This window comes from Mauremys mutica, chromosome 6 (genome assembly GCF_020497125.1).
Source record: "Mauremys mutica isolate MM-2020 ecotype Southern chromosome 6, ASM2049712v1, whole genome shotgun sequence".
Taxonomy (NCBI): domain Eukaryota; kingdom Metazoa; phylum Chordata; order Testudines; family Geoemydidae; genus Mauremys; species Mauremys mutica.
Window position 1 is genome coordinate 18,140,018 of NC_059077.1, and position 25,508 is coordinate 18,165,525.

At 41.7% G+C, this 25,508-nt stretch overlaps 1 protein-coding gene across 7 annotated transcripts in view; it reads left to right on the forward strand.

Annotated features, from left to right (window-relative positions):
* The first annotated feature begins 6,216 nt into the window (after positions 1 to 6,216).
* Positions 6,217 to 25,508, forward strand: part of RAB27B (RAB27B, member RAS oncogene family) — a 36,402-nt gene continuing 17,110 nt past the window's right edge. The window contains exons 1-2 of one of the 7 annotated variants that reach the window (XM_045020352.1): positions 20,849 to 20,892; positions 23,917 to 23,980. Coding sequence is in view for 1 of the 7 variants with exons in the window: in XM_045020350.1 (XP_044876285.1) it covers positions 23,955 to 23,980 (26 nt within the window). In the remaining 6 variants the exon portion in view is untranslated. Of the gene's footprint in view, positions 6,494 to 6,549; positions 6,639 to 7,059; positions 7,082 to 20,812; positions 20,893 to 23,916; positions 23,981 to 25,508 lie in introns of those variants that run through there. The other 6 variants (XM_045020351.1, XM_045020356.1, XM_045020349.1 and 3 more) reach the window with 6 other exon arrangements.

Genomic DNA, 25,508 nt, shown 5'->3' on the forward strand with positions numbered 1-25,508 from the left:
GTTTTTAGGCATGTGCATTTCTGGATGGTTTAATTTCTGAGATTTTAATAATAATAATTATTGACTGACTTCTTAAACATATTCAGGAAGAAGTAAATCTTCTTCTGTCTACATTAGAAAAGTTGCATTGGTTTAATTACATTGATTTATAATCAGTCTAGCTAAACTGGTGCAAACCCCTAATGTAGATGCACTTAAACTAGTTCACCTCTTGCTTAATCTGTTTATCTTAATTTAGTAATTTACACTAACCTGATTTAAGCCAGAGTTAAACCAGTTTTAGGAGTTTGCATGAGGGGTTTTCATCAGTTTAACTAGACTGAATATAAATCAATTTAGCTTGCACCAGAAAATTACAAAATTAAGCTAAACTAATTTAAGCCAGAATTAAATTTGTTTATGTGAGTCTTCACTAGGGGGTTTGCACTGGATTAACTAGATTGAATTAAAATTAATTTAATTATTCAAATGCAATTTTTTTCCAATGTAGAGAAAGCATTAAAGAGGGATTTGAATGGGGAGAAGATAGTAGTTTGGACCAGATAAAGGATCAGTAGTCGAGTAATATATGAGGGGAGAGAGATGGCTGCAAACTGCTCTTAAAGAGAAGGAAAACTTATCTTAGGATTCAGTCAGCAGTTGCCTGGGGACACTCAGTCAAATATGTGGGTACTCAAAGAAGAGGTGAAATAATGTGTTTGTCTTTTAGCGTGGTGTAATATAATAGTTAATGCAAATATTCTATTCAGAGGGATGATAAATTCAGATCCAAAGCTTTCTTCTATGAGAAGGTTCATTCAATACATGAGATCTATTTATTTTTTTACTGTAGTCATTTTTTAAAGTAATTGTTTAGTCACTATGTACAGTATGACATTTCTCTGTATCTGGAAAGAATAGGGTCCATCCACATTTCCTGTTCTTGAAAATAATACTTAATTTTAATTAGCAGAGACTTAGGCAGGAAACCGAGATGGTCCTTGAGTGAGGGACATTTCTTTTGTTTAAGAGATCCACGGAAGCAGAACATATGGACTGTTACATGTACTCACAGCCAATTCAAACTAAAAAAAGAAAAGGTATCCAGAAATTAGAACTTTTTTGTGAAGGTACTTGTCTCTAAAGTCTCTTGTCATAGCAGAACATTTCCAGCAATATAAATGGAACCAGTAACCTGCAGCGTCAGTAAATGTCTACATGACAGAATTGAAGCACTGTGAATTTTAAGCCAATTTGGAGGAGGCTTTAAGGGATCATAGAGTGTCTGTTTTGAAGCAGGGGGTCTAACCGAAGTGTTTGCCAACAGAGTTTGATTTCATCTGCTCACAAGCACCGGTTGTTACTGTGGAGACTACAGGGAAAAAAACGTACCAGGGGAAATGACCTGTGGGAAGAGTGATGCATGCCACATGAGCGGAAGTGAGCAGCTGTCTTTTCACAGGTGAGCGGTGTTGGAACTGCCATAAAAAAGGACACACCCAGCACTACGTGTAGAAGCCCAAATGAAACCAAAAGGATAAAGCTGTTCAGGCTGTGGGTGAGAGACCATCTGCCAGTGGTAGTGACGGTGCAATTGTAAATGCAGACAGTAAACAAACTCCAGATATAATTTACACAGAACTATAAGGAGCTGGTAATCCCTCGGTCCTGGACATAGCATGTACATTTCGACCAATTGCCCAGAAGGATTATGAAAGTTTACTTGCAGCTATTCCACTTTGCATGCCTCTCTGAACCCACTCAATTACAAAAAAACAAACAAACAAAAAAACAGAGTCAGCAGGGGTCCTGTATGTTAAAACTGCATACTAGAATCAGCCATCACAGTGTTGTCTGTGCTTCTTACTAAGGCAGGGAGCTCTAGACAGTCTATAACAACGAACTGAGACCCCGCTACAACCTGCCCCCATCTGTTCTGCCCCTTTGCAGGTGACAGCCCCACCTTCCATCAGAGACCTTTTGTTTCTCCAGACACATCTCTACAAAACAATAGCAGCTGCTCCACACAGTTTGTCATGTAAATCTATTCAGGCCCCCAGCCAAGATCTACCAGGCCTGAGATGTGAAGAATGAGTGGAGCATCTCTGGGTATGTCTACACTGCAGCACGGAAGTGGGGTTCCCAGCATGGGTAGATGGACTCATGCTAACTTTGCTCATGGGAGCGCATTAAAGAGAGCAGTGTGGATGTTGTTGCATGCTTGGCGGCTCAGGCTAGCTGCCTGAGTTCAGACTTGGGGGGTCAGGCAAGCTTGGACTTGGGTGGCTAGGTCCATCCACCTCAGCCTCACATTGTCCCCTACACCCCTCCTCCCACCTGAAAGCTACCCCATGGCTGGGTCTCTGCCCCGTTTCTTCCAGCTTTGAGAATTTCACTGCCCTCTTCTTCCTTTGTATTTATTTCTCACCTCTTTTCTTTCATATCCTTCTTGTTTTGTTCTTCCTCTTATCCTTCATTTCTTTCAACCCTGCTCCTCACTTCTCTGCTCCCCTCACTTTCACTGGAGTCCACTTCTCCCCACCTGTAGCTGCCTCTTCTCTCGCTCCCCTTCACTCTGCCTGTCCTACTTCTCCCATTCTCTTTTCCCCCTTTCTCCCCTGACTTGTAACCCTACTCTTTTTTTTCTTTCCCAACCTAGTTTGTGCCCCACTATTCTCTCTCTCAATGAGATAAACAAGAATTATAATCGTTAATCCTAAAAAAGAGCATTAAAAGGGATATACAACTTCATGCTCCAGAGTTTACCCAAACTCTATTAGGGATTAGGATAATACACTCATGGGGGACTGATTATCCCACATCTACCTACTGTAGTGTTTCTTGTATCTTCCTCTGAAGCATACTGGCTGCTGTCAGAGACAGGCTTCTGGGCTAGATGGACCAAGGGTCTGATCCAGTGTGGAAATTCCTATGCACCTCTTCTTTCCCACCGTTTTTGGCTCTTTGAGGGCAAGGAGGGGTGACAGGACGGCAGAGGACAAAGGCAAAGGACCCCAAAGAATTAAACACCAAGAGACTTTAATGGAAACCAAAAATGTGCCACAGGTACCACTCACTCACCGTTAGGTCCAGCATTGTAAACAGAAAAGGCAAAAAGGCAAAATTCTAGCGCTTCATCAATGCTAGTTCAAACCAGTTTCACCAGTGGCATTAGTGGGCAAACATCAACAGATTCTAATGGAGTTTTCCACGGGTAAGTCAGCAGAGAATTTGGCAGTTAGTTTTCTGATCTCCCACATACAGTTGTATTATATGTACAGTCCTCCTCAATCTATCTAGGTATTTATACCATGCTCATCACCATGGTATCTGAGCTCCTGGTCAGTTCTGAGCTCTGAACTCACACCAATAGACAATTATGCTATTATATGGAAGGCTGCAGTTTTATCAATGAATTCCAGGAAAACTATAACTCCTAAGTGAAGATTTTTCATGAGAGCCCCAAGATACAATTATTTCGTTTTATGTAGTAAGTAGAAAAATAAATAAATAAAATAAGAAAGCGAGATAATCAAAACACTTGTTTCTTATTTACTGTTATTGCTTTTCCTTTCCCACAGCTCTGCCTCTCTCTCTTCCTCATGTTTTTATTTTTAAAATGGAGAGTAACTTTGCTTGGGGTCTCACATGTGCCAGTTAGTAGTGGTGTGATGCAAGTTTCTTCATCCTACCATCAAACGTCCCTTCACAGCATTGCATAATATACTGATCTAGAACACATTTCACTGTCTCAGTCCTGGGCTGCTCCTTGAGTGGACTAAGGTGAGGCCAGCAAATTCATTTTCAGTTGTGCTAGGAGATGGATTTGAACCCAGGTTTCAGAAGTTGAAAAGTTAATGTGCATTAACACATAGTGTAAACCAGCCTCCTTAAGCTCCTCCTTCTCTCATTTGTTATTATCATATTTCCCGGTGTTTGTCATATAGTTTGTTTTAGGTCACACCATACCGTAACAACTTTATTGCATGGCCTAAAGCAAACTATATTCAGAGATTCTATGACCAGAAGAGACCACTGTGATCATGTAGTCTGAGTTCCTCATGCTATTCCAATTTTGTTCGGAATGCAATAGTTATTACTCTGATTGATTACAATATAGTGAGGCTATAGAATATACAGGCCCCTTATATATGCACTAACTATTGACTTTGTATACTTAGTGGGACAGTATTCCATAAGAATATGCTTTCTCCTCCCATATTGACTAGTTAGACAATCATAGAATATCAGGATTGGAAAGGACCTCAGGAGGTCATCTAGTCCAACCTGCTGCTCAATCCCCAGACAGATTTTTACCCCAGTTCCCTAAATGGCTCCCTCAAGGATTGAACTCATAACCCTAGGTTTAAGCAGGCCAATGCACAAGCCACTGAGCTATCCCTCCCACACAGCAGGTCCAACTCTGAATGCACACAGGGGCAGGTCCATGGGGTAAGAAGGTGCCGTTTTTACAAGATCTTGTAATCTAAAAGAGTGCTATTCCTTAATGATTTCAGAGACTGATAAGAAGTAGATGAACGGGTTGAATGTTTAGGGCAGTGCTTTGTTCTGAATCTCTCAGCCTTTACTTCTGATAATACTACAGTCTTCTTTCTCAGAAACACACCTGTATTGCAGAATCCAGGTGCCACCCCCAGAGGGATTACAGATCAATGTTGGACACACGGACATGAAAGCTGGGTCTCCCACGGGCTGAGACTAACTATGTTGTTCTGAGACTGAGCTGCAAGATGTTCCTTTCTGCTTGCATTCTGTCTTATTTCCTTCTGGGATACCACAAAGAGCAACTCAAGGACTTATATTAACACTAAGAAAGACTCCTTTTAGGAGTCTAAATGATCTGGGAAAAGGGTAAACAGTGAGGTGTCAAAACTTGCAGATGATACAAAATTACTCAAGATAGTTAAGTCCAAAGCAGACTGCAAAGAGTTACAAAAGGAATCTCACTAAACTGGGTGACTGGGCAACAAAATGGCAGATGAAAATCAATGTTGATAAATGCAAAGTAATGCATAATCCCAACTACACATACAAAATGATGAAGTCTAACTTAGCTGTTACCACTCAGTAAAGAGATCTTGGAGTCATTGTGGATAGTTTTCAGAAAACATGTTCAGTGGGTTTTTTTGTTTGTTTGTTTGTTTTGTTTAAACTAACAAAATGTTAGGAACCATTAGGAAAGGGATAGATGACAAGATAGAAAATATCATAATGCTACTATATAAATCCTTGGTACACCCACACCTTGAATACTGCGTGCAGTTCTGGTCACCCCATCTCCAAGAAAGATGTATAGGAAATTGAAAAGGTACAGAGAAGGGCAACAAAAATGATTAAGGTTATGGAACAGCTTCCATATGAATAGAGATTAGAAAGGCTTATTCAGTTTGGAAAAGAGATGACTAAGGGGGGTAATGACAGAGGTCTGTATAATCACAGATTAGCGTGGAGCAAGTGAACAAGGAAGTGTTATTTACCTTTTCACATAACACAAGTACTGGGGGTCACCCAATGAAACTAATCAAGAAAATAAGGATTCACCCTTTGCTCTGCTATTACGGACCTTTTGACTATGTTCCTTTTAATGGGCATATAACAGTCAAGGAAAATGTTTTTTGACTTTATTTTGTTTTGCTAAAGTGGTGGCTATTTGAACACCACCCATGCATGGTGCCACCTGTGGAGCGGATGATACGCATACCTCTCAACTTTACCACATTTGGAGAGAAATTTCTCATTTTGTTCTCAAAATTGCTAACGTATTTGGCACCCTCTTGCTTTTATTATAGAAAATCATTTAAATCAGACATAAAGAGTCAGGGACCAGAGGAAGAATCATTTACACTAAAGAAAGGGCTATCATGGCATTTTAAGTTTCCTGCCTGAATAATTTTTGGTGTCTTATGGGTCTTTGTCACACACTGTGCCCCATGTTTGGCCTTTGGCAGGCTCAGAGGTCTGGTGGTAATGCAATAAAACATATAGTTACATAGAAATGATTGTTAAATGCAACACAGAGTACTACAAACACAAAAAGTAACCCTGAATGCAGAAATACCAACCCAAGCATACTAAGTGGTATCTCTGTCTAGATACTATCCTGCTAGGTTAATCAATGCAACCCCCCATGCTAAAAAAAGGGACTTAAATTGGTGCAGATAACCTGCAGCAGCTGATCGCATTTTATTAAGCCTGACACTGCTACCACACAGCTGTTAGCCTGTGTGCAGAACATCAAACAGGGCAGAGCCTTTAACAAAGGGCAGAGTGTGTACTTAGCAGTTAGTGCCTGCAGTTGAGTCACAAGCAAGATTTGCCCGAGGTTAGTTCCTCACATCCGTGTGCAGGCACTCAGGGCACGCCTTCTTCTCATACAAGCCGTGCAGACAGAAGCCTTGTCAGGCTAGCTCCCAGGGGTGGTGCTAAAACAGACTTCAACGCCTTCGCTGCCCTGACAGCAGCGGGATCAGCATAATCGCTCAGGACGATCAGAGTAAGTTTCTTGCCTGACACTTTTAAACATTTCCCACCACAATCTGGGTTATGGGGGGAGGGTCTGCCTGGGAGGAGTTGAGCAGGGGACGGAAAGGTAAAGCCAGCATCGGTCCCTGAAATCCGACACCCAAGTTCACACGCTGGTGAGTTTGGCAAGCAGGGGAGAGAAAGCGAGAGAGAGTGTCTGCTCGCTGGAATGTACTCACACCCATCTAGCGTGTTCCGAGCTGCTCCGTAATTGTGGGGAAAGGAAGTTAGGCCTAACATGGCAAACAGCTTTTTTTTAATTTCTTTGCTGCTCCTACCTTTTGGTCATTTCAGATTATATTGTAGAGGCTTTTTTTCTTTTTCTTTTTTTCTTCTTCTTCAAAGATCACACTTTTCTAGGGCATGGGCCTTGATATGCCAGCAGGTAGACCTCGTCAGTGATGGGTCACCAGAAAACTGTTGCTTGGTGCTCTCTGCTTAATATTTGCATATCAAATAGCTGGTTTTTTAAAAAAAGCATTGAGGTGTCCAATGCTTCCATGTTGTTGCTGTTAGAGATTACACGTGTGCTTTCTGAAGAGCTCCAAGGAAAACAAAGGTTGGCACAATGTTTTTCCCGTTCTTTAAACTTTTATTATGAACTTAGTTGTGATTTCCCCCACCCTCCTGCCACTTTGTCCCCCTTTATTGTTTGATTTTTGTATATGATTTTATAACTTACAGCACTTGGGAGGGATAGCTCAGTGGTTTGAGCATTGGCCTGCTAAACCCAGCATTGTATTTTCTGAATGCTGATAAGGTTCTGCTTTACTTTAATAAGAGGTTACTGCTGATGTTTGCTGAAGCGTTCTTGTTATGTTCTACCTCCAGTTTTAAATAAAACTATTTTGTCATGGTGGACAGTAGTTTTTACTCCTTGTCGTGGGTGATTGTACTTAAGTACTAGCACTTTTTTTTGTAGCACTAGACAACCTGGAAAACATTTTGTCCTCAGTTATGCCCCATGAAAGTCAGTAGGATTGCATGACGTGTAAATGGAGCAGAACTGGTCTCCCTAGTTCTGTGTTTATTTAAGATGTAGGATGGTTAAGGGCAAGGTCTGCTGATGGGTAGTCCGGATTTACATCAAGTTTAGCTGAAGGATGTGGATGAATTTACAGCAAGTTTTACATTGGCATAAAAGGGAGTAGAAATTTGCTTCTTGTTTATAGTGGCTAGTTTTTGTGTATAAAAATGTGAGCAGTTCAAATTCTGGCTTCCATACCAAAATGGACATTGTCTCCCTCCCTCCCCCATGTTGTGTCTGGAATAAATTCCTGCTGCTGAACTGTCAATGTATTAAGAGGCTTTCCTGGGGGAGCAGAGAGGTTTCCTTGCAATCAATAGCGAGTTGCTTCACAATAATGAAAAGGTTATATTGATTCTGCTACGCTGAAGGGCTATTTGAGTTTCACCATTATTGCTCATGAGGGGGCCATGCAAACTTTCAGCAGAAATTGGATTATCCTATTCTCCTGGCAGATGTCACTTAAATGGACACTGTCAAGGCTGACATGCACAAAATGTTTCGTTCCCCCCTCTCCCCCATTTTTTTTTTGGCTCAATTAGCTTTCCAAATAAAAAATAAACCACAATTCAGTGATCCACGTAGAATAACCCTAGAGCAGTGGTTCTTAACCTGGGGTGCACGCACCCCCTGTGGGTGTGAGATGTCCTGGGGGTGCAAGATGTGCCAGATTTTTTTTTTCTTTTTAAGAAGGTAAATAGTTGAAAACACAAATTAAGCACAGGCACATAGGTGCAATTACTTTGTTTCATTAAACCTATGCATTTATTAACATTACACTTTTTTTAATGATTACTGTAATATGCAAACAAATATATCTAGGTTTAAGGGGTGTGAGAACATATTTTGAGACCAAAGAGGTGCAGGCTGCAGTAAAGGTTAAGAACCACTGCCCTAGAGTGTTGGGTTTGTTGTGATTTGTGGATGCACTAATCTCCTTAGCTGATAGGAGTGGAGGGTCATAATCTTAGTGTGGGATGGACGGGATTGAATGTCATGGGGTTTTAGTAAGGGACGTTGGACCAGTCTGTATATATCTGGATATATAGTTTAATTTTCCCTTTTAGAGGCAGGAGTGAACACATTTATATATGTCTAAATAAATTAAGTTAAATATCATGCCAGCTGTCTACTCCTCTGGAAATCTGTTCTTGAGGAAGGAGATAAGTGAAATTGACAAATGATCTCTAGAGAATTCCTGTCCATTTCAATCTCAGCAGATTCAGAAGGAGCAGAACAGCCAGGAGTACAGGAGAAGAGGTGCAAATCCACTTTGGCAACTTGGACTATGTCTACACTACTGCGGTAAATCGACCTATGCTATGCAACTCCAGCTACATGAATAACGTTGCTAGAGTCCACGTACCTTAGGTCGCGTTACCGTGGGGTCTACACCGTGATGGGTCGACAGGAGAAAATCTCCCATCGATTTACCTTACTCTTTTCATCGGGGGTAGAGTACAGGGGTCAACTGTAGCGCAATCTGCAGTTGATTTGGTGGGTCTTTACTAGATCCACTAAATCGACTGCCGGTGGATCGATCTAAGAGCATCAGTCCCCACTGAAGTGTGAACCTGCCCTCAGTGCCCTGCACTGATCAGCTCAGAGCTGGGATTTTAACACTGTTGTAGGTTGATAGTTGTTTTTGCTTTCATTAAAAGGGGTGATATAGATATATTAAATCTGTTTTATAGGTGGATAAATTTGTGGGATGTTTTACCTTTTGAGTGGCCCAATTCATCCCTTTTGAAGCAGTTGAACTCTTGGGGGAAGGGAGGGAAGAGGCTTCTTGTATATTTTAAGAATAAATTCCCTGTTCTGCTGAGATGAAACCTGTAATACACTCACTTGGAGGCACAGGGGTATTCTGAATTAGGGGCAAGAGAGACAGTAGTTGCAAAACCAGAACACAATACTCTTATTCTGGAATAAAACTGTCCACACAAGGAGTTATTCCAGAATAGCTATTTCTGAATAATTCCATGTGTAGGCAAACCCATAAAATGCCAAATTCTGCTGTAATTAACACTTCTGCCCCACTACTGGGAGAATGAGTAAAGCTAGAATATAGTGTGGTGTGTACAAGAAAATCAGCTATCTAGAAGTAAAATACATTGCTTTTCATTCACCATGTTACTGATTGAGAAATATTATTGCCACAACATATCTGCAATGGTGTCAATTTACTCTAAACTGATAGCATTTCATGCACTTGCAGCCACAACGAAACATATTTAGTCTTTTAAACAATAACAAAGCAGAACTCCTAGCTATAACCTCATTCTTCAGTCTGTTTTTATGTATTTGGGAAGGTGTAGAACTACACCATTATTTTATATCCCTCCTGAACTCTGTTTTACAAGATCTTTTAAACTAATTGTGCACATTAGTCTGGAGGCAAAAAGCATTCACCCAAGGGTAAAATAAATCATATGCTTTCAGGCATGTGAAAAGAGAGGGCTGAACCCTGGAGTTATGCCTACTGAGACCAGCTGACGATCTGTCCCAAACGTTTTTAATTCTTGATTCAGACTTTTTAAAAACAGGAGATAGTTTTCCCAAGCTCCAAATGCCCTGCATACAGAATGTTTGCAGGTCCGGCTCAGTTGTGATGTTCAAGTTTGAACAGCTGTAGAGATAAGCGACAGCTCTCATGGCACTGCACTTTATTTTTGCATTCAGAGAAACAACACTATATTGCACCTGCTGACAAATCTGCATCAGGGTGTAGTTTGCAGCGCTGGTCATCCAGCTGTGCAGGGCCGGCGCTGGTGTGGCCACACTCACAGCTACCGGCGCTGGTGTGTGGCCACATTTGCAGCGCTGTTGGGAGTGATGCATTATGGGCAGCTATCCCAGCGTTCAAGTGGCCGCAATGTGCTTTTCAAAAGAGGGGGGTGGAGTGGGGTCTAGTGTGACAGGGAGCGGGGGGAGAGAGAGAGGGGATTTTTGGAGCCAACACTGTGTGTTTAGCTTCCTGCCTTGAAAAATCCACGCGGAGCTCGTTCATAACAAAACAAAGAGGCTGCATAACAAAACAAAGAGTAATTTATAAAAGCATTCTGGGATACATCCTTATACCCTGGAGGCCAATCACAGTGCTGGTGTGTGGCCACACTTGATGACCAGCGCTGCAGCACCAGCGCTGGAATCCTTATTCCCCATGCTGAGTGAGGTGTATGGCCAGCGCTGCAGCCAGGGAGTTGCAGCGCTGGAAGTGCCCTGCAGGTGTGGCCACTTACTAATTGCAGCGCTGGTGGAGGCTTTCCAGTGCTGCAACTCGCCAGTGTAGCCATACCCACAGTATACCTAGAAACTCTGAGGGCGGACTCTAGAAAACACAACGTGCTTGCTGCCAGAGTACATGAATTTAGATGTAGAGGTTGCTATTTAGAAAATGGCATGGTTAAGAACTGCTGGTAAAATACATTGCCCCTAAGAAATTGCAACTGTGCACTATGTGGTATATCAGATGCCTTTCAACACCCATGATTTTTATATACTATTGTTATGGCTTTTAGATAGAGAGAGTGGAATTAAGTCATGTCAGAATCTCTACAGTCTTTTTTTTCCCCTCTGTGCTGAACCTTTAAATTTCGGAGCTCACCCGGTGAACACAGTACAGCTATATTTTATTCTCAGATTTGCTGTGGAGACAACACACACTGCTCTTTCTCATTGAGACTTTACTTTTGTTGTTTCTTTTGGGTTGTTTCCCCCTTCAATCTAATACATTCTTTTTGGATTGAAAGTATTTGTTTTGCACTTTGTACATGGAAACATTAATGCAATAGCATTCACTTCAGTGGATTTATAGCAATGACGAATTTGGCCCTAAGTGTGTCAGAAAAATAAGTCTGTTTTTCTTCCCATTTACCCCAGCCTTTTGTATACAGCTTTGTATCGTGTATTGTAATACAAGTCTGCAAAGTGTCTTTATTTTAGCTCATGTTTTATTAAATGACAGATTTAATTGCTGACCTGAAAGAATGAGGAGATAGAATTGCTTCTGTGGATTAAACCACAGCAAATTCAGAATGCAATAAATGATTCCTTGGTGGATCAATAGATAATGGACTACATGCTTGTTAATCTTGTAGAGTTCACATAAAAAAAACCTACATTTTCTGTACCAAAAGAGTATCTAAGATGTTGGCTTTCATTTAAACCTTAAGGAATTGTTTAGTTCCCTGATATGTATTTAGGGGAGGGTTAGCTCAGTGGTTCAAGCATTGGCCTGGGTTGTGAGCTCAAGCCTTGAGGGGGCCATTTAGAGATCTGGGGCAAAAATCTGTCTGGGGATTGGTCCTGCTCTGAGCAGGGGGTTGGACTAGATGACCTCTTGAGGTCCCATCCAACCCTGATATTCTATGATCTAACACAGCCAGTTGATAGTTGTCACAAGGGTTCTGGTATCATCAGGAAGGGTTTGGCAGTAGGGAGGTGGAGCAAATTGCTAATCTTCCATGAAACAAGTCCTGACTCACTTTCACCTCCCTGCAGCCACAGTCTCTCACTGATCTCAAATCTACCTGCCCTAAGGAACCTGTATCTCCACCCTTGGGCTGGGCAACTAGCCCGGTGAGACCAGAAATGGATGTTTCTGGAGGTTAGAGAGGGACCTGCTGGATGCAAACTTTAAGGGCCTGGTTCTCCTGTCACTGACACCTGTATATATCTGCAGTAGCTCCATTGAAGTCAAGGTAGTTCCACTGGCGTAAAACTGTCATAAGTGAAAACAAGGCACAGGATCTGGCTGGCAGCAGGCAGGAGAAGCTGTGGCTGGGAGACATTAGAGTTTAGATTGCTGTTGTTTGTGTGTGGAGTCCATGCTTTTTTTTGCCCTGGGGAAAGATGGTGAACATGTTAGGGGGCAGTTCTAGGATACGCTGAAAGATTTTACTCTTCTTTGCCTCTGTGCAGCTCACTGAGAAGGAGCATTTTTTTCCCCCTCTCTCGGCACTGTAAAGTGTTAAGCATTCTGGTGTAGTCACTTGTGTCTGCAGAACGGAATATGTTTTAACTCCAAGAACTTTTCACTGAATAATCAAATTGCTTGAATATTCATGTGGGCCTCCCATAGAATGGAGAAATAATTGACTATTTCAAAAGTGACGATTTAAAGGCATAAAAGACCTCAATGCTTTAGAATTCACTCCTGACCTAAAATGCTGCTTCCAATGAGAAACTTTCCTTCATTATGTGCAGTCCTTTAAGAGTCTCACTAAATAGATTATTTAACAAACCAAACAATCTTTATCGCTATTGTACTTTTTTTTTATTTAAACAGAACAATACAGGAAATGTGAATCTGCCTGAACATATTGTAGAGAGAAGGATCAACAATTATCATTGATCTTAGTTATTAATATTCTTATTTGTTTCTGGTAGCACTTACAATGCGCGAGGTGCATTCCAAACATTAAAGAACGTTTATCTTACCCCATAGAACTTAGAGCCTGAGATGAAGAACCTGATATTCAGTTATGCTAAGGCCCTTTTATGCCTTTCTGGTAGCATAAAGAGGCCTTGACATGGATGGAAATTACTCAGAAAGTCCCAGGCAGGTGACCAGTGACATAAGAGTGCTGCACTGGTCTTGCTCCAAACCCCTAGCATTGAGGGCAGATCAGGGACATTGTCAGTGCACTAAGATCATTCTCTGCTCCCTAGAAGGCCATGCAAAGCAGAGCGTAAGTCCAAGTCTGGAGGCTTGTTCTAATTTACACAACACGCTGGATGAGCCTTTGCGTGGGCCCAGAACATTGGAAGTGAGTTTGTAGTTGCCTTTGCTCCCTTCTGTCCCAACCTCAAGAATGGAGGAACTGAAAATCAGGCCAAAATATAGGGGAAAGACTTGCAACATACAAGTGCAGTGGGTCAAGCTGGTAATTGGCCTTGGCTTGGTAGTACAGTGTTTTTACAACAGACGTTTGTTTCATTTTGTTAATCTATAATATATTTATTTATAAGAATTGCAGCCAAATTTTCAAATGTTACTACAGATTTTGGGATGCCTCATTTTTAGATGTGCCCAATTTGAGACCCCATGGTTTCCGGAAGTGCTGAGCACCGACCACCGCAAACAAAGGCAACAGGCACTGCAGGTGCTCAAAATCTCTTCAAATCAGGCCCAGGGTGACCAATGACAACTTCAAAATGAGTATGGTGCAGCTCGTGGGCCAGCTTAAAACAGCTTGTGGGATGGATCTGGCCCGTGGACTGTAGTTTGCCCTCCGCTGGTCTGGAGCCTTCCACAGTGCTTGGAAATTAATTGCTGCAAATGCATAATGGGGCCTGATCTTACTCACAGAAGTGTCAATTAGGAGTAACTCCCTTAATGTCAATGGAATTACACCGGTATAAAACCAGTATTATTGAGATTAGAACCAGGTCAGAAATGTGATTCAGCAGCGTAGTGGCTCTTCAAATTTTAAAGAAATGTTTAGGAATTATTTAATTATCCTTAATATTCCCAAAACCAAATGATAACATGCATTCTGATTTCTCCCACCCATTTTGTCAGGCGAGGCAGTAATTAAGGTAGACAGGGCTGGAAAACTTTTACCAACACCTTCTCATCCAAGCCACTAAGTGGGTGAAAAATGGCACCCCCAAAGCCACACCAACTCTGCACATCAGTGGATGTTTAATTTCCATTACTGGATCTTCACTCCCCCATTCACTATTGTGCTCACCAAATAAATCCATTCATTCCCAGTTAATTGTGTCTATTTCTATTCCAATTAAATCTCTCCCCAGTCAGTTCTGCCTCCCTACTCAGTCAATTCTCTTTCCCTAAATCAAGGAATATTTCCTACCCAGCCAGTCATTTTAATGCTGCTAGTCAATCTGTTTGGAGCTCTGATGCTCCCATTTCTGTTTTCCTCCCCAGGCACACAGAAGGGTCTTGATATGTCAGATTCCTGTTTCCAGTTGGGGTCTTTCTTTCCTGCTTCATCTCTATCCTGTGAGCAGAGACTGTTCTGTTCCTCATTTCCTGCTTCTAAAAGTAGGAAAATATTTTTATCTGCCAATAAAAATATCATGGGCCAAATTCTACCCTTATATAGATAGGAGCAACTCCTCCTTGAAGCCATTGGGAACTGTGCACAAATACTGTATATGTGCAAGAGTAATTTTTTGGCCATGTATCTTTTCTTCTGGCCACTGACTGGACAGCGCAAAGTGGTATGACGTTGCAGGTAATCCATTCTCAGTCTAAAGGCTAATGTGGAATGATTCTGGATTTAGAATTCTGGTATAAAGAATCTAGATTCTGGTGTATAGAATACAGTATTTAGCCCTAGATATGTAACGGCGGTCAAAACGTTTCCTCATTTCCTTTGGTTAAGCACATTGTAGTCAGTAACCAGAGATGTCTGAAATGTGGGATTTCCAGATCATGGGAGCTTTTGTTATTTAGACATTGCCCCCCCAAACCTGAAATCCCTCCCCTCCCCCCCCCAAAAAAAATTCCCACACCCTTTGTTTTGGAAACACTGACACATGGTGTTTCTGAAACAAAATTTGCTCCCAGCTGCAGCGTGAAATTGACATTCTTGTCAGTGTCACTGCTGCAATTAGCAAGAAGTGAAACCAGCCTGTGATTCCATAGAAGTTTGTTGGATCCATCTTGCTTTCACAAGAAATTTCAGGTTTGACGAACTGGCATTTTCCAACTAAACCGAGATCCAGCCAGCTCTAAGGGTAATGCTGTGGGAGCAAGAGGATAATTTAGTTTCACCTCTGTCAAAGAAGGCGCTGTGGTTAGCAGGCCAGGTTTGTAGTCCGAAGCGCAACATTCCATCTGGCAAATGTCAAGGCAGCTTTGTCACCAGAGGCCAAATTCTGTGCTCGGATACTCATACCTTTCCTGTTAAACCCCATGGAAGATGTCGTCTGTGTGAATCTGAAGGTACAGTTTAGCTTCAGGTGCCTTCCCTTTCTTATTCCCCTGATCCAACAAACAGTTGATGATCTGTGAGATTTGCCCTTTTCTTTTATTTACAGTTCAGGCAGAAAGTTTGAGGACTTTGAACACTCAGCTACAGAAACATGTCACACAGAAAATTATCAGTTTGTCCACAGAGAACCAGAGCAGAACCGCACTGGAGCAATATAGGAAATGAAACCTAAGATGTGTTTAACTGTGGGTATGGCTACACTGGCGAGTTGCATCGCTGGAAAGCCTCCACCAGCGCTGCAATTAGTAAGTGGCCACACCTGCAGGGCACTTCCAGCGCTGCAACTCCCTGGCTGCAGCGCTGGCCGTACACCTCACTCAGCATGGGGAATAAGGATTCCAGCGCTGGTGCTGCAGCGCTGGTCATCAAGTGTGGCCACACACCAGCGCTGTGATTGGCCTCCAGGGTATAAGGATGTATCCCAGAATGCTTTTATAAATTACTCTCTTTGTTTTGTTATGAACGAGCTCCGTGCTGAGCTCTGTTGCTGCTGCTGCTTATCTAAAAAACAAACAGAGCTCCTGTTTGCTGTGGTGTTGGCGGCAGGCTGTTTGCAATTAAGAGTTAAGACTAAGGGGTCGGAAACATGTTCTGATTTTTCAAGGCAGGAAGCTAAACACACAGTGTTGGCTCCAAAAATCCCCTCTCTCTCTCCCCCTGCTCCCTGTCAAACTAGACCCCACTCCACCCCCCTGTTTTGAAAAGCACGTTGTGGCCACTTGAATGCTGGGATAGCTGCCCATAATGCATCACTCCCAACAGCGCTGCAAATGTGGCCACACACCAGCGCTGGTAGCTGTGAGTGTGGCCACACACCAGCACTGGCCCTGCACAGCTGGATGACCAGCGCTGCAAACGGTAAGTGTAGCCATACCCTGAGATTCACATGTTAAAAAATGACTTAAATATTCTTTAAAAATTAACATGCAATACAAATAAAGGAAAACGAATCTTTCAAGGGTCCCACCAGCAGTTTCTGAAAATACCTGGTATACTAATCTTCCATTTTATTGCTGTGTGTGCTTTTTCTGTCCTTCCTTTCTTTGATTACTAAGGGCCAGATTCTGATACCCCCTTGCTCAATACCTTACTCAGACAGTTGCCCCATTTAATGCGTCTGTTCAAGGTCAATTGAGGGTATCAGAATCTGGCCCAGCCTTTTCCTGCTGGACTCTTGGTGGGGGTTTGCTAGACACAGTGGATGAATCTAGCAGCTTATGCTGTGTCATTAGAAATAATGGAGCCTCAGAAAACTGCACAGCCCCAGGAGTGGTGGTAAAGGGTGACTGACTAAATAAATAAATAGATATTTATTTTAAATACCAAACCAGAAAACCTATAATGGGGTGGAGCTGAGCAGGGAGCTAGAGAATGCACACATGATCCAGCATTAACAACTGGGGTGCGCAGGGATTGGAGGAAGGGATGAGATTGACTCCTCAAGTCCACTCTTCTACCATACAACCAAGCTCACTTCCTCCTGTTCCCCTCTTTCCCTGACCCCTACCTTACCAGCCTCTTTGTCCACTATTAGACGCTTCAAGCCCTAGCTGCCTTCACTGGACCTGATGCTGCTAATATGCATGTAGTGAGGCTACAGTGCAATGGATTGTAGGGTATGTCCATTTGTACACGTAATACAGTGTGTGGTAACACAATGCAATTGTGGTCGACAGAGGTGGGTCTGGGATGGTTGAGACGTAATATTGGGAGAGGTGGTTGGGCAGGCAAGGAACAGGATGGGGTGGGGAGAGGGAGGCCAAAAAGTTGAAACTGGAGGAGATGGGGAGGAAACTGCTGTTGATGGGACTAGCCAGGACACTGAAACTATACGAAACAGTCAGGTGATCCTGGAGCCACTAGGCACTACTGAATAGAAATAATAACAACAGTGCCTCTCTCAAGTCTCACAGTCAGGATGGGGGGGCAGGTGAGTCCCTAGCTAGGTGGATCACTAGGTCCAATCATTTTCAGCTCTGTATTCCCACCTCTTTACTATAGCTGCTTCCAAAACATTGTTTAAGTAGTTTAAAAAAAAAACACAAAAAAACAGACCCTAAAAAGGGATTTAGGAGGGAAGGCTAGCTCAGTGGTTTGAGCATTGGCCTGCTAAACCCAGGGTTGTGAGTTCAATCCTTGAGGGGGCCACTTAGGGATCTGGGGCAAAAATTGGTCCTGCTAGTGAAGGCAGGAGGCTGGACTCGATGACCTTTCAAGGTCCCTTCCAGTTCTAGGAGATTGGTATATCTCCAATTATTACTTATTACTAGGATAATGAAATTGATCTGGGTGTACTCTGAGCTGTATCCTAGGCTGGTATGAAATCAGCATGACTCCTTGTACTTACACCAGCTGAGGATTTGGCCCCAAACAAGTGCTTAATTTCCATTACAAATTCTAAGCTTTAGAGTGTATTCCTTGTATCTGTCTGTAACCCTGGGTTACACCCAGGCACTCATTGTAAAGGAAGAGGTGGGAAGATTAATAAAACACGAGAAGCTGGCAAATATTCGGGTCTCTTTTGTGTAATATTCAGGTTTGGATTCTTCACCTATGCTTCAGAGTTTTGAATCACCATATTCTTTTTGGTGGTTTGGTTTTTAATTGTCCGCATTCATTTAAAATATGGCCTAGCCAGTGTGCTCAGTCTTAATGATAGGACTTTGTCTTTACAAAGAAGTCCTATAGAGATCTTAGATTTTAAATCTGAAATCATTACTTAGCTATGGTCAAACAGATGAAATATGGGTAATGATATCATGCTTATGCAGTTATACGGGAAGTCTAACCCAGTTCCTGTCTTTCAGATGTGAGCTAGTGCAGTTAAGATTTCACAGAATTATTATTTTTTCCTAGCACTCTGGCAGATAAATACCAAAATTAAGGATAGTTTTCACTTTGATAGCAAGGGATTTAGAGGTTTTGATCAGCAACCAAGTTGCAAGTCAGCAAAAAGCAGCTAGAGTGGTATTTTTGAAAGGCTCCCATTAACTTCACAATTAGTTGGATTCAGCCCCTAAAGCATAAAGGAGAGGTGACGTCACACTTGGAGTAGGTATCCTGATCACACCTACACTAGGTCTGATTACCCCATGAAGATCTTATTACATTGTTTAGTCCTTGCACAGCATTTAGTCTCAGATGATATGACTGCCCCTGGATTAGATTAGGTAGATATGATTCTGTACAATAACCCTCTGAGTCCCCTCCATCCCTTTTTTCTTTTCCTCTGGATGATATTGATAAAAATCTGCTTAAATCTCTCTACCTGTTTCTTCCTTCTGCAATGTGGGTGAAAAACTGGAAATATCACTTTTCAGTAGCAATTTGCTTCTGATATTGTCAAAATCCTAGCATTTCTATATTTTTATAATCTCTGTAGGTATTTCTATACTATTACTTTTATTGTCAGTAATCACAGTTACGCTAGTCAATCACTCAAATATGACAGAATAGATTGTACATTAGAGGCAGGCATACCCCAGATTAGTCAATAACGGATCTGAATTATCTACTTACAAAACAGGTTTTTGAAATGGAGAAGAATTTATATGGTCCCTTGTGGTATAACTAATCCCTTACCGTGCACTCAGCACAGAACAAAAAATGCCAAATGTATTTCTAAAGGATGATAACTTTAAGAAACAATCAACTATTTTCTTTATTTCAATTATTTTTCATATTGTTTGGTACTAAAAAATTATTACTGTATTGCATTAGACAATCAGACTCTCTTTGCATCAGAGAGGTGCAAATGTGACTTTATTGTGTGCAAATATGGTGAGGGAACCATGCTACATGGAACATTTGTTTAGGGAATTGGGGAAGGAATTCAGTGTTGCTTCAGGCCTATTTAAGTCTGGCCCGAGATTGTAAAGAAGAATGTTTAAAAGCAAGAGCCCAAGAAGCTGCATTAGGAAATACTGATGTCCTTGGATGACTCGGAACATGTTTTATAGTGCATTATGAATGACCCTTAGAATAAAAGTGAATTTGAATGGGTAATTGTTGCATTTTTCTTTGTTTAACCACCACGATTAAAAGCGGTGTTTGTAGTTTGTGTATATTAATGTCTGAATTTAGACCCAAATCCTGCTGAATACTTGCATGAATAGACTCATTGTGGGGCTACTTGAATGAGTAATGTGAGCAGGATTTGAATCTTAAGATCTGCTGGCTTCTTTGCAAGTCTGTGTATTATAGTGTGCGTTCTAAATTAATAAACTGGCCCTTGTAAATATTGGCATGTGTTGTTGAAAGAGATGAATACAGGGTGTACTTTAGAGTGTCTTCCTTTTTGTTGTTGTTGAGCTGTAAAAGGAAGTGCATTCGAACTTCTAAGTGTTGATGGTATGTTGTGTTTAAAGGGACACTTTCAATTGACAGTATATACATCTGTATCCGTGCTACAAATAACACCGTGGCTTATTAACCCAGAAGGAGTGAGAAGTCTGTTCTGATCGTAAAAAGCTTTTCACATGTAGAAGCCTATTGATTTCAGTGGTGCATACGTGTACTGAATTTTTGCCCTCCAAGGTCCCCAGTGCTGCCCAGTGAACCAAACTTACTGCTTGGTACTCTTAGGGACTTATTTTTGTCTTCTCTGAGCTTGGAAAATGACAAGAGATCCATTTCACTTTCAGATTGACAGGCACCGGAATGACACATTTGGATTGAAAGGGCTCCAGTATAGCGTGTGTGTGGTTTTGGTTTTCTTTATGTGAGAGAAGGGGCCCTGACTGTGATCCCACACAATTTGATGCTGTTTCAATTCCAGCAGGTTGAGTATTCCTTCAGAAAAGATGAGGGTGTTGGCTCATTGCAAAGGTTTTCAGTTTTTTATTTTGTGGGGGTTGATCATTTCCTTTTTGGCCACATGATTCCAGATGAAGTAGTTTGAACTTGGTGTGATTGGTGGAAAAGGTTTTATCTTGAGTTTTGATCGCTCACCTTTCTGTTCTATCTAGTTATTCCCCTTTTCAGGAAGCAGCCCTGAGGCCATCCATGGGTAACTCAAACCCTTAAAATTTGGCTTCTGCACCTTCATCCTGTTTTTTGCAACCATGACCTCACCCTTTATCTTTCCTTCGGGAAACATGTCTCAAATGAGGAAGAGAAAACTCTGGGGGGTTTTCAGTGCATTTTTTTTAAGCACTTCCATTCTGAACTAAGAATGAAGTTTGGGCTTTATCCAAAGTCCAGGTTCTGACATATGCTACTCAAAACTCCATGAGACTCAGTCCTAGATACTGGGCACTTTAAAGGCTTTTTGAATGATGATCAAAGTTCTATTATGGAACAATCCTAGTAGCAGTTGGTTACACTCATCTGCTAGGATCTGGTTTGTGGTAAGGTACTTACTTCAGTGATAGAAAGGTAGGGAAATCCCTTTGCCAAAGTGTGCCTGAAAACTTTCCAGCTGGATTTCAGCTGCTTGTTGTCTCATTGAGTGGAGCATAAAGAATAATTGTGCATATGCTATATGGAATTTACCAATTCTCTGTATTTTGCAGGAGTTTTAAATTAGCTTGTGGTGGGGAAGAAGAAGAAATAATTTGATGTAATTTCAGAAGCAAATACAATTATCAACTCTTGCAATAGCCTTCCATAATTTTTTTTTCTTAAGGCGCTAATTCTCCTGCTTCTGAATGAGAGGCGTAGAGGAGGATTCTCAGTAATACTTTGTTTTCTATTCGTTTTGCTTGGCAAGGGGAATCCAAGACTATTCCTCTTAGAGACTTGCCCTAGGGAGGATGTTTGCATAAGCAGTCTCTAATCCTTCTAAATCCATCCTCTCCCAGGGCCTGTTTATTTCAGTCACTAGATGGAGCTACTAGTCATTTCCAAAATTACTGTTGGCTGGGATTTGCAGACATACATGTAGTGCACATTTCATCTCTGAAAGATGCATCTCATGGTAAAGCTGATGACTTAAGGCAAGAAGACAGGGTAAAATGTTGGAGATCTCTTAAATGCCAAGAGCTTGAGCAAATAAATGAAAGGTTGAGGGTACGTATAATGTATGTGGCTGACTCTCACAGGCTGCCATCCTCGGTAGAACTCCAGCAGTGTTGCCAGTCCCACAGAAGGGATAGTGCCCCACTAGCACACTTAGTGCCCTGTACCCACATGTCTATGGGAATTTATCCGGCTCTCTTTAGAGCCAATCATGTTTATGCAATAGATTCTGTTTGTGCCGCTCTTCCCTGATCTCCCACTAATGACAAACACAAGATCTCTTGTTTTTTTTAAGAGCTCATTTTTTCCTGCTGCTCTAGGAGTACGCTCTGCTTAGTGACATCACAAATAATTACTGCAGGGGTTGAATATTAAGAGATCCTGTCTTCACACACATCCCTGTTAACAGGGGAAAAGTGACCGACAGAAAATCTGATAAGTACATTTATTTCTTACATAGAAATTTTTGTTTTCAAACTCTCTGATGAGATACCAGGTGTTGTTTACTATTAGGTTCTTGGCAGCTTCTGTGATGAGGGTAGGAATAATCAATATATATATACAGTCTTAATTGGAAGAAGAAGAAAACAAATTGGTAAGTGTTCCTCCCTGTACCTCATTCCCTCCCTTGCATAGAAAAGCAGCAATATGGGGCACTTGCCTTAATCCTGTGCAGTCCACTAGGGAACAGTCTGGTTCATCCAGAAAATATAGTTGATTGAATACTACTTTCTCTCACTACAGAGAGAGATGTAAGAGTAGCAGTTCTGCAACCCCCCTACAATAACCTTGAAATACCTTCCCCTTCCCCCGCCCTCAACTTATTTTTGGGTCAGGATCCCTCCAATTACAATACCATGAAATTTCAGATTTAAATAGTTGAAATCATGACACTTGCTATTTTTAAAATCCTACGACCGTGAAATTTACCAAAATGGGCCATGAATTTAGTAGGGCCCTAAGCATGAAGGGCTGGAGGAATGAGGCTGGCTGGGAAAACTTAGTGCCACAGCTTTCATTTTGTCTGATCTCAAACTGAAAAAGTAAAAATTGGCAAATTCTTGTAACATTTTGGCTACATTCCCAAACCTACACGTAGTCTTTGACCACGAGCTGGCTTTTTAAAAGAAATGTTGAAATAGCCTGGATAATTAGAACAGACTGACCCTTTTCACCTAAATTATGTGGTTTGATTCAGCTTTGTTTCAAATTTTCTGTAGAGCATTGGGATCAGAAAGCACTCTGACAGACTAGCATACACAAATAAATTAATCAAGACACCAATTTCTTCACTGTGGCGAAGTACAACAGGGCATGTTAACCATGCCTTGAAACAGATATTTGAAAAAGCGCTCTGCTTCAACTACAATGATGGATCTACACATCCATGCATAAAAGGAGCAGATATCCTCCATTTGCAATTTTTATAGCCCAACCTCCAAGATATTCAATTGACTTATTTGAAGCAGTATCATCTACGTATTGTAAGTAATCATGATCCAACGCAGATGCTCTGGAGTATCTGCTCACAAATGACAGATTTTCAATTATCTGCCACACTACAATTAGGGAAAAATCAGTAATCAAGACTGGAGAGGATGATGGGCTGGATGAGAGCCTTAGCTCTCTGTACAGCAAGAAAAGATCTGTTCCCTCCTCTCCCCCCCTCCCTTTGAATTAGACTTAGTGTGTGTGTGGCAGGGGATGTGGAGTGTCAAAAATGACATGCACCCCTCCCTGGTTATTGGCCTGATTGACAGGAGGGTTTTGGAGGAAAGGTAAGGGGGTCAGTTTGAGGCATGTTAAATTGTTTTAATTGACGGTATGCCATCTGGGAGGAGATATCAGGGTGACAAGCTGAGAGATGGAATTGGCTAGAAGGAGAGATTGCATGGTGAGGAGTAAAAAGTGGAGCTGAGTCATCTGTATATAGGTGCTAGCTGGAAGCTGTGTGAGCAAATGAGACAGCTAGACAGGATGTAAGGGGTGGGAGGGGGGAGGAAGGGCAGGCAAGGTTTCACTGAGTGGAGGAGGGCAAGAGATGTTGAAGGAGCAATTAGAGAGGTGTTAGGAAAACCAGAGAGGCCGGTCTGAGAAATGCCGCACTAGTGGAACAGGGCACCCAAGAACCCTGTCAGTGGCTGGGAAGGAGCTGGAGGAAGTTACAATGGATCTTCTTGACTTTTTCTTGTGTGAATGAGAGAGGAAAGGGGGTTGAGGAGGGAATCCGTTAAGGAATATGTGGAAATATGGGTGGGTTAGTAATGTGGCTCTCGTAGCCCTGGGTTTTAAATGCTGCAGTTCTAATACCGTAACACTGCTACTGGCAGTACTGGGATGAGTTCAATGAGGTTGAAATGCTATGGTTCTTGTACTGGTCTCTGCAATAGACAAATAGAGTTGTACTCTAAGGTGCCAAAAGTACTCCTGTTCTTTTTGCAGATACAGACTAACACGGCTGCTACTCTGAAAACTATCCCATGTGTACCACACGCATTTATCACAGGTGAGGGAGACATGACTCAGGAATCACGATTCAGACATAAGGCCATGCCTCCCCAAGTTACTCATGAGTAGGGTGACCAGACAGCAAGTCTGAAAAATCAGGACAGAGGGTGGGGGGTAATAGGAGCCTATATAAGAAAAAGCACTAAATATCGGGACTGTGCCTATAAAATCAGGACATCTGGTCACCCTACTCATGAGTGACTGGTGGAGACCTACTATTAATCACTTCTCTCTAAATACTGTTCAGAAAAAGTGAGTTATTTTAAGCTGTTTTTAGTTCAGGGGAAAAAAAACCATCATCCAGGTACACCATTGAATGTGTCTGACCTTCAGTGTTATCTAGCACTGCTGTTGAGGTTATACAATTATTGGCTGGCAACTCTTAGAGAAGACTTTTCTCATAAGAGACAATCCATTGGGTTGTTTATACTGTGTAATATCAAAACACAAACCATTCACATAAACCAAAGTAAAACATTCCTTGTTCTGAGTGCACTCCACACAGATGCACTGTAGTAGTGCAACTGTAGAGACAAAGCAAAGTGGATTTGTAAAATACGGTGTGCTCAGTCGAATACATTTAAGTACTTTAAAGTTGGTGGTGTAGAGACTGAGTTGACAGGTTTAAAGCAACCTTTAAAAGATGCAATTATTCAGGACAAATCTTGAATAATTGTAATCAAGGAATGCAAGGGCTGCCGTTGGTCTGGGATATAGAAAACTTCAATGCCATAAGATTTTAATTAGCACAACAAGCAATACAAGTGTTGATGGTGTGTTAAAATAGCCTTTGGACACATGATAGAAGTAGGGAAATCTAGTCTGTCATTGGAGACTGGATAATCATGCTTCAGAAGAAGGTGTAAAACTCCCCATCAAACAGCTAATCAAGCTGCCTGATTTTAAGATATGTTAACTTCAGGAGGAAATTTCTACTTCTAGCAGGGATGAATTTAGCCCAGTGGTTCCTGTTTTAAAGTGTGAAAAAACAAAACAGTAATATATTGGACAAATGATCATGTTTCCTCTTTGTCTACAGAGGTTTATAATTGGCTGAGTGCAGAGTTAATAGCCAGTCCTTTTTCCCTCATGTGATGGCGGATGGTGGTTGCTCAGTTTTCTTATTGTTAGGACTACAGCTATTGAGGTGTGGGGTTTTTTTTTCCCCTCATGCTTTTATAGCACCTGTGCCCTCAGTCAACACAGCCTCTAGTGTGCTTATCAGTAGACTTTGAGTGGAGATGACCTGATGCCACTGGTAGTGGTCTCCCATATGCACTCCTGTCAGTAGACCCATAAATTTAGTTTTCACACCCAGTTTGATAATCTGGTAGTATCTTTTGTCCAGCACCTGTAGATCCAATGCATTCTGACAATCAAACCCTGAGTAGTAAGTTGTAGTTCCATCCGTGTACATTTGACCATTCACTTTGTACACTGAAATCTTTTTATTTGATAGAGAAATTTAAAACACCGCTTTCAAGCAACGTGACGCTCGGGACTAATGCTGAGTCTGTAGATTATGA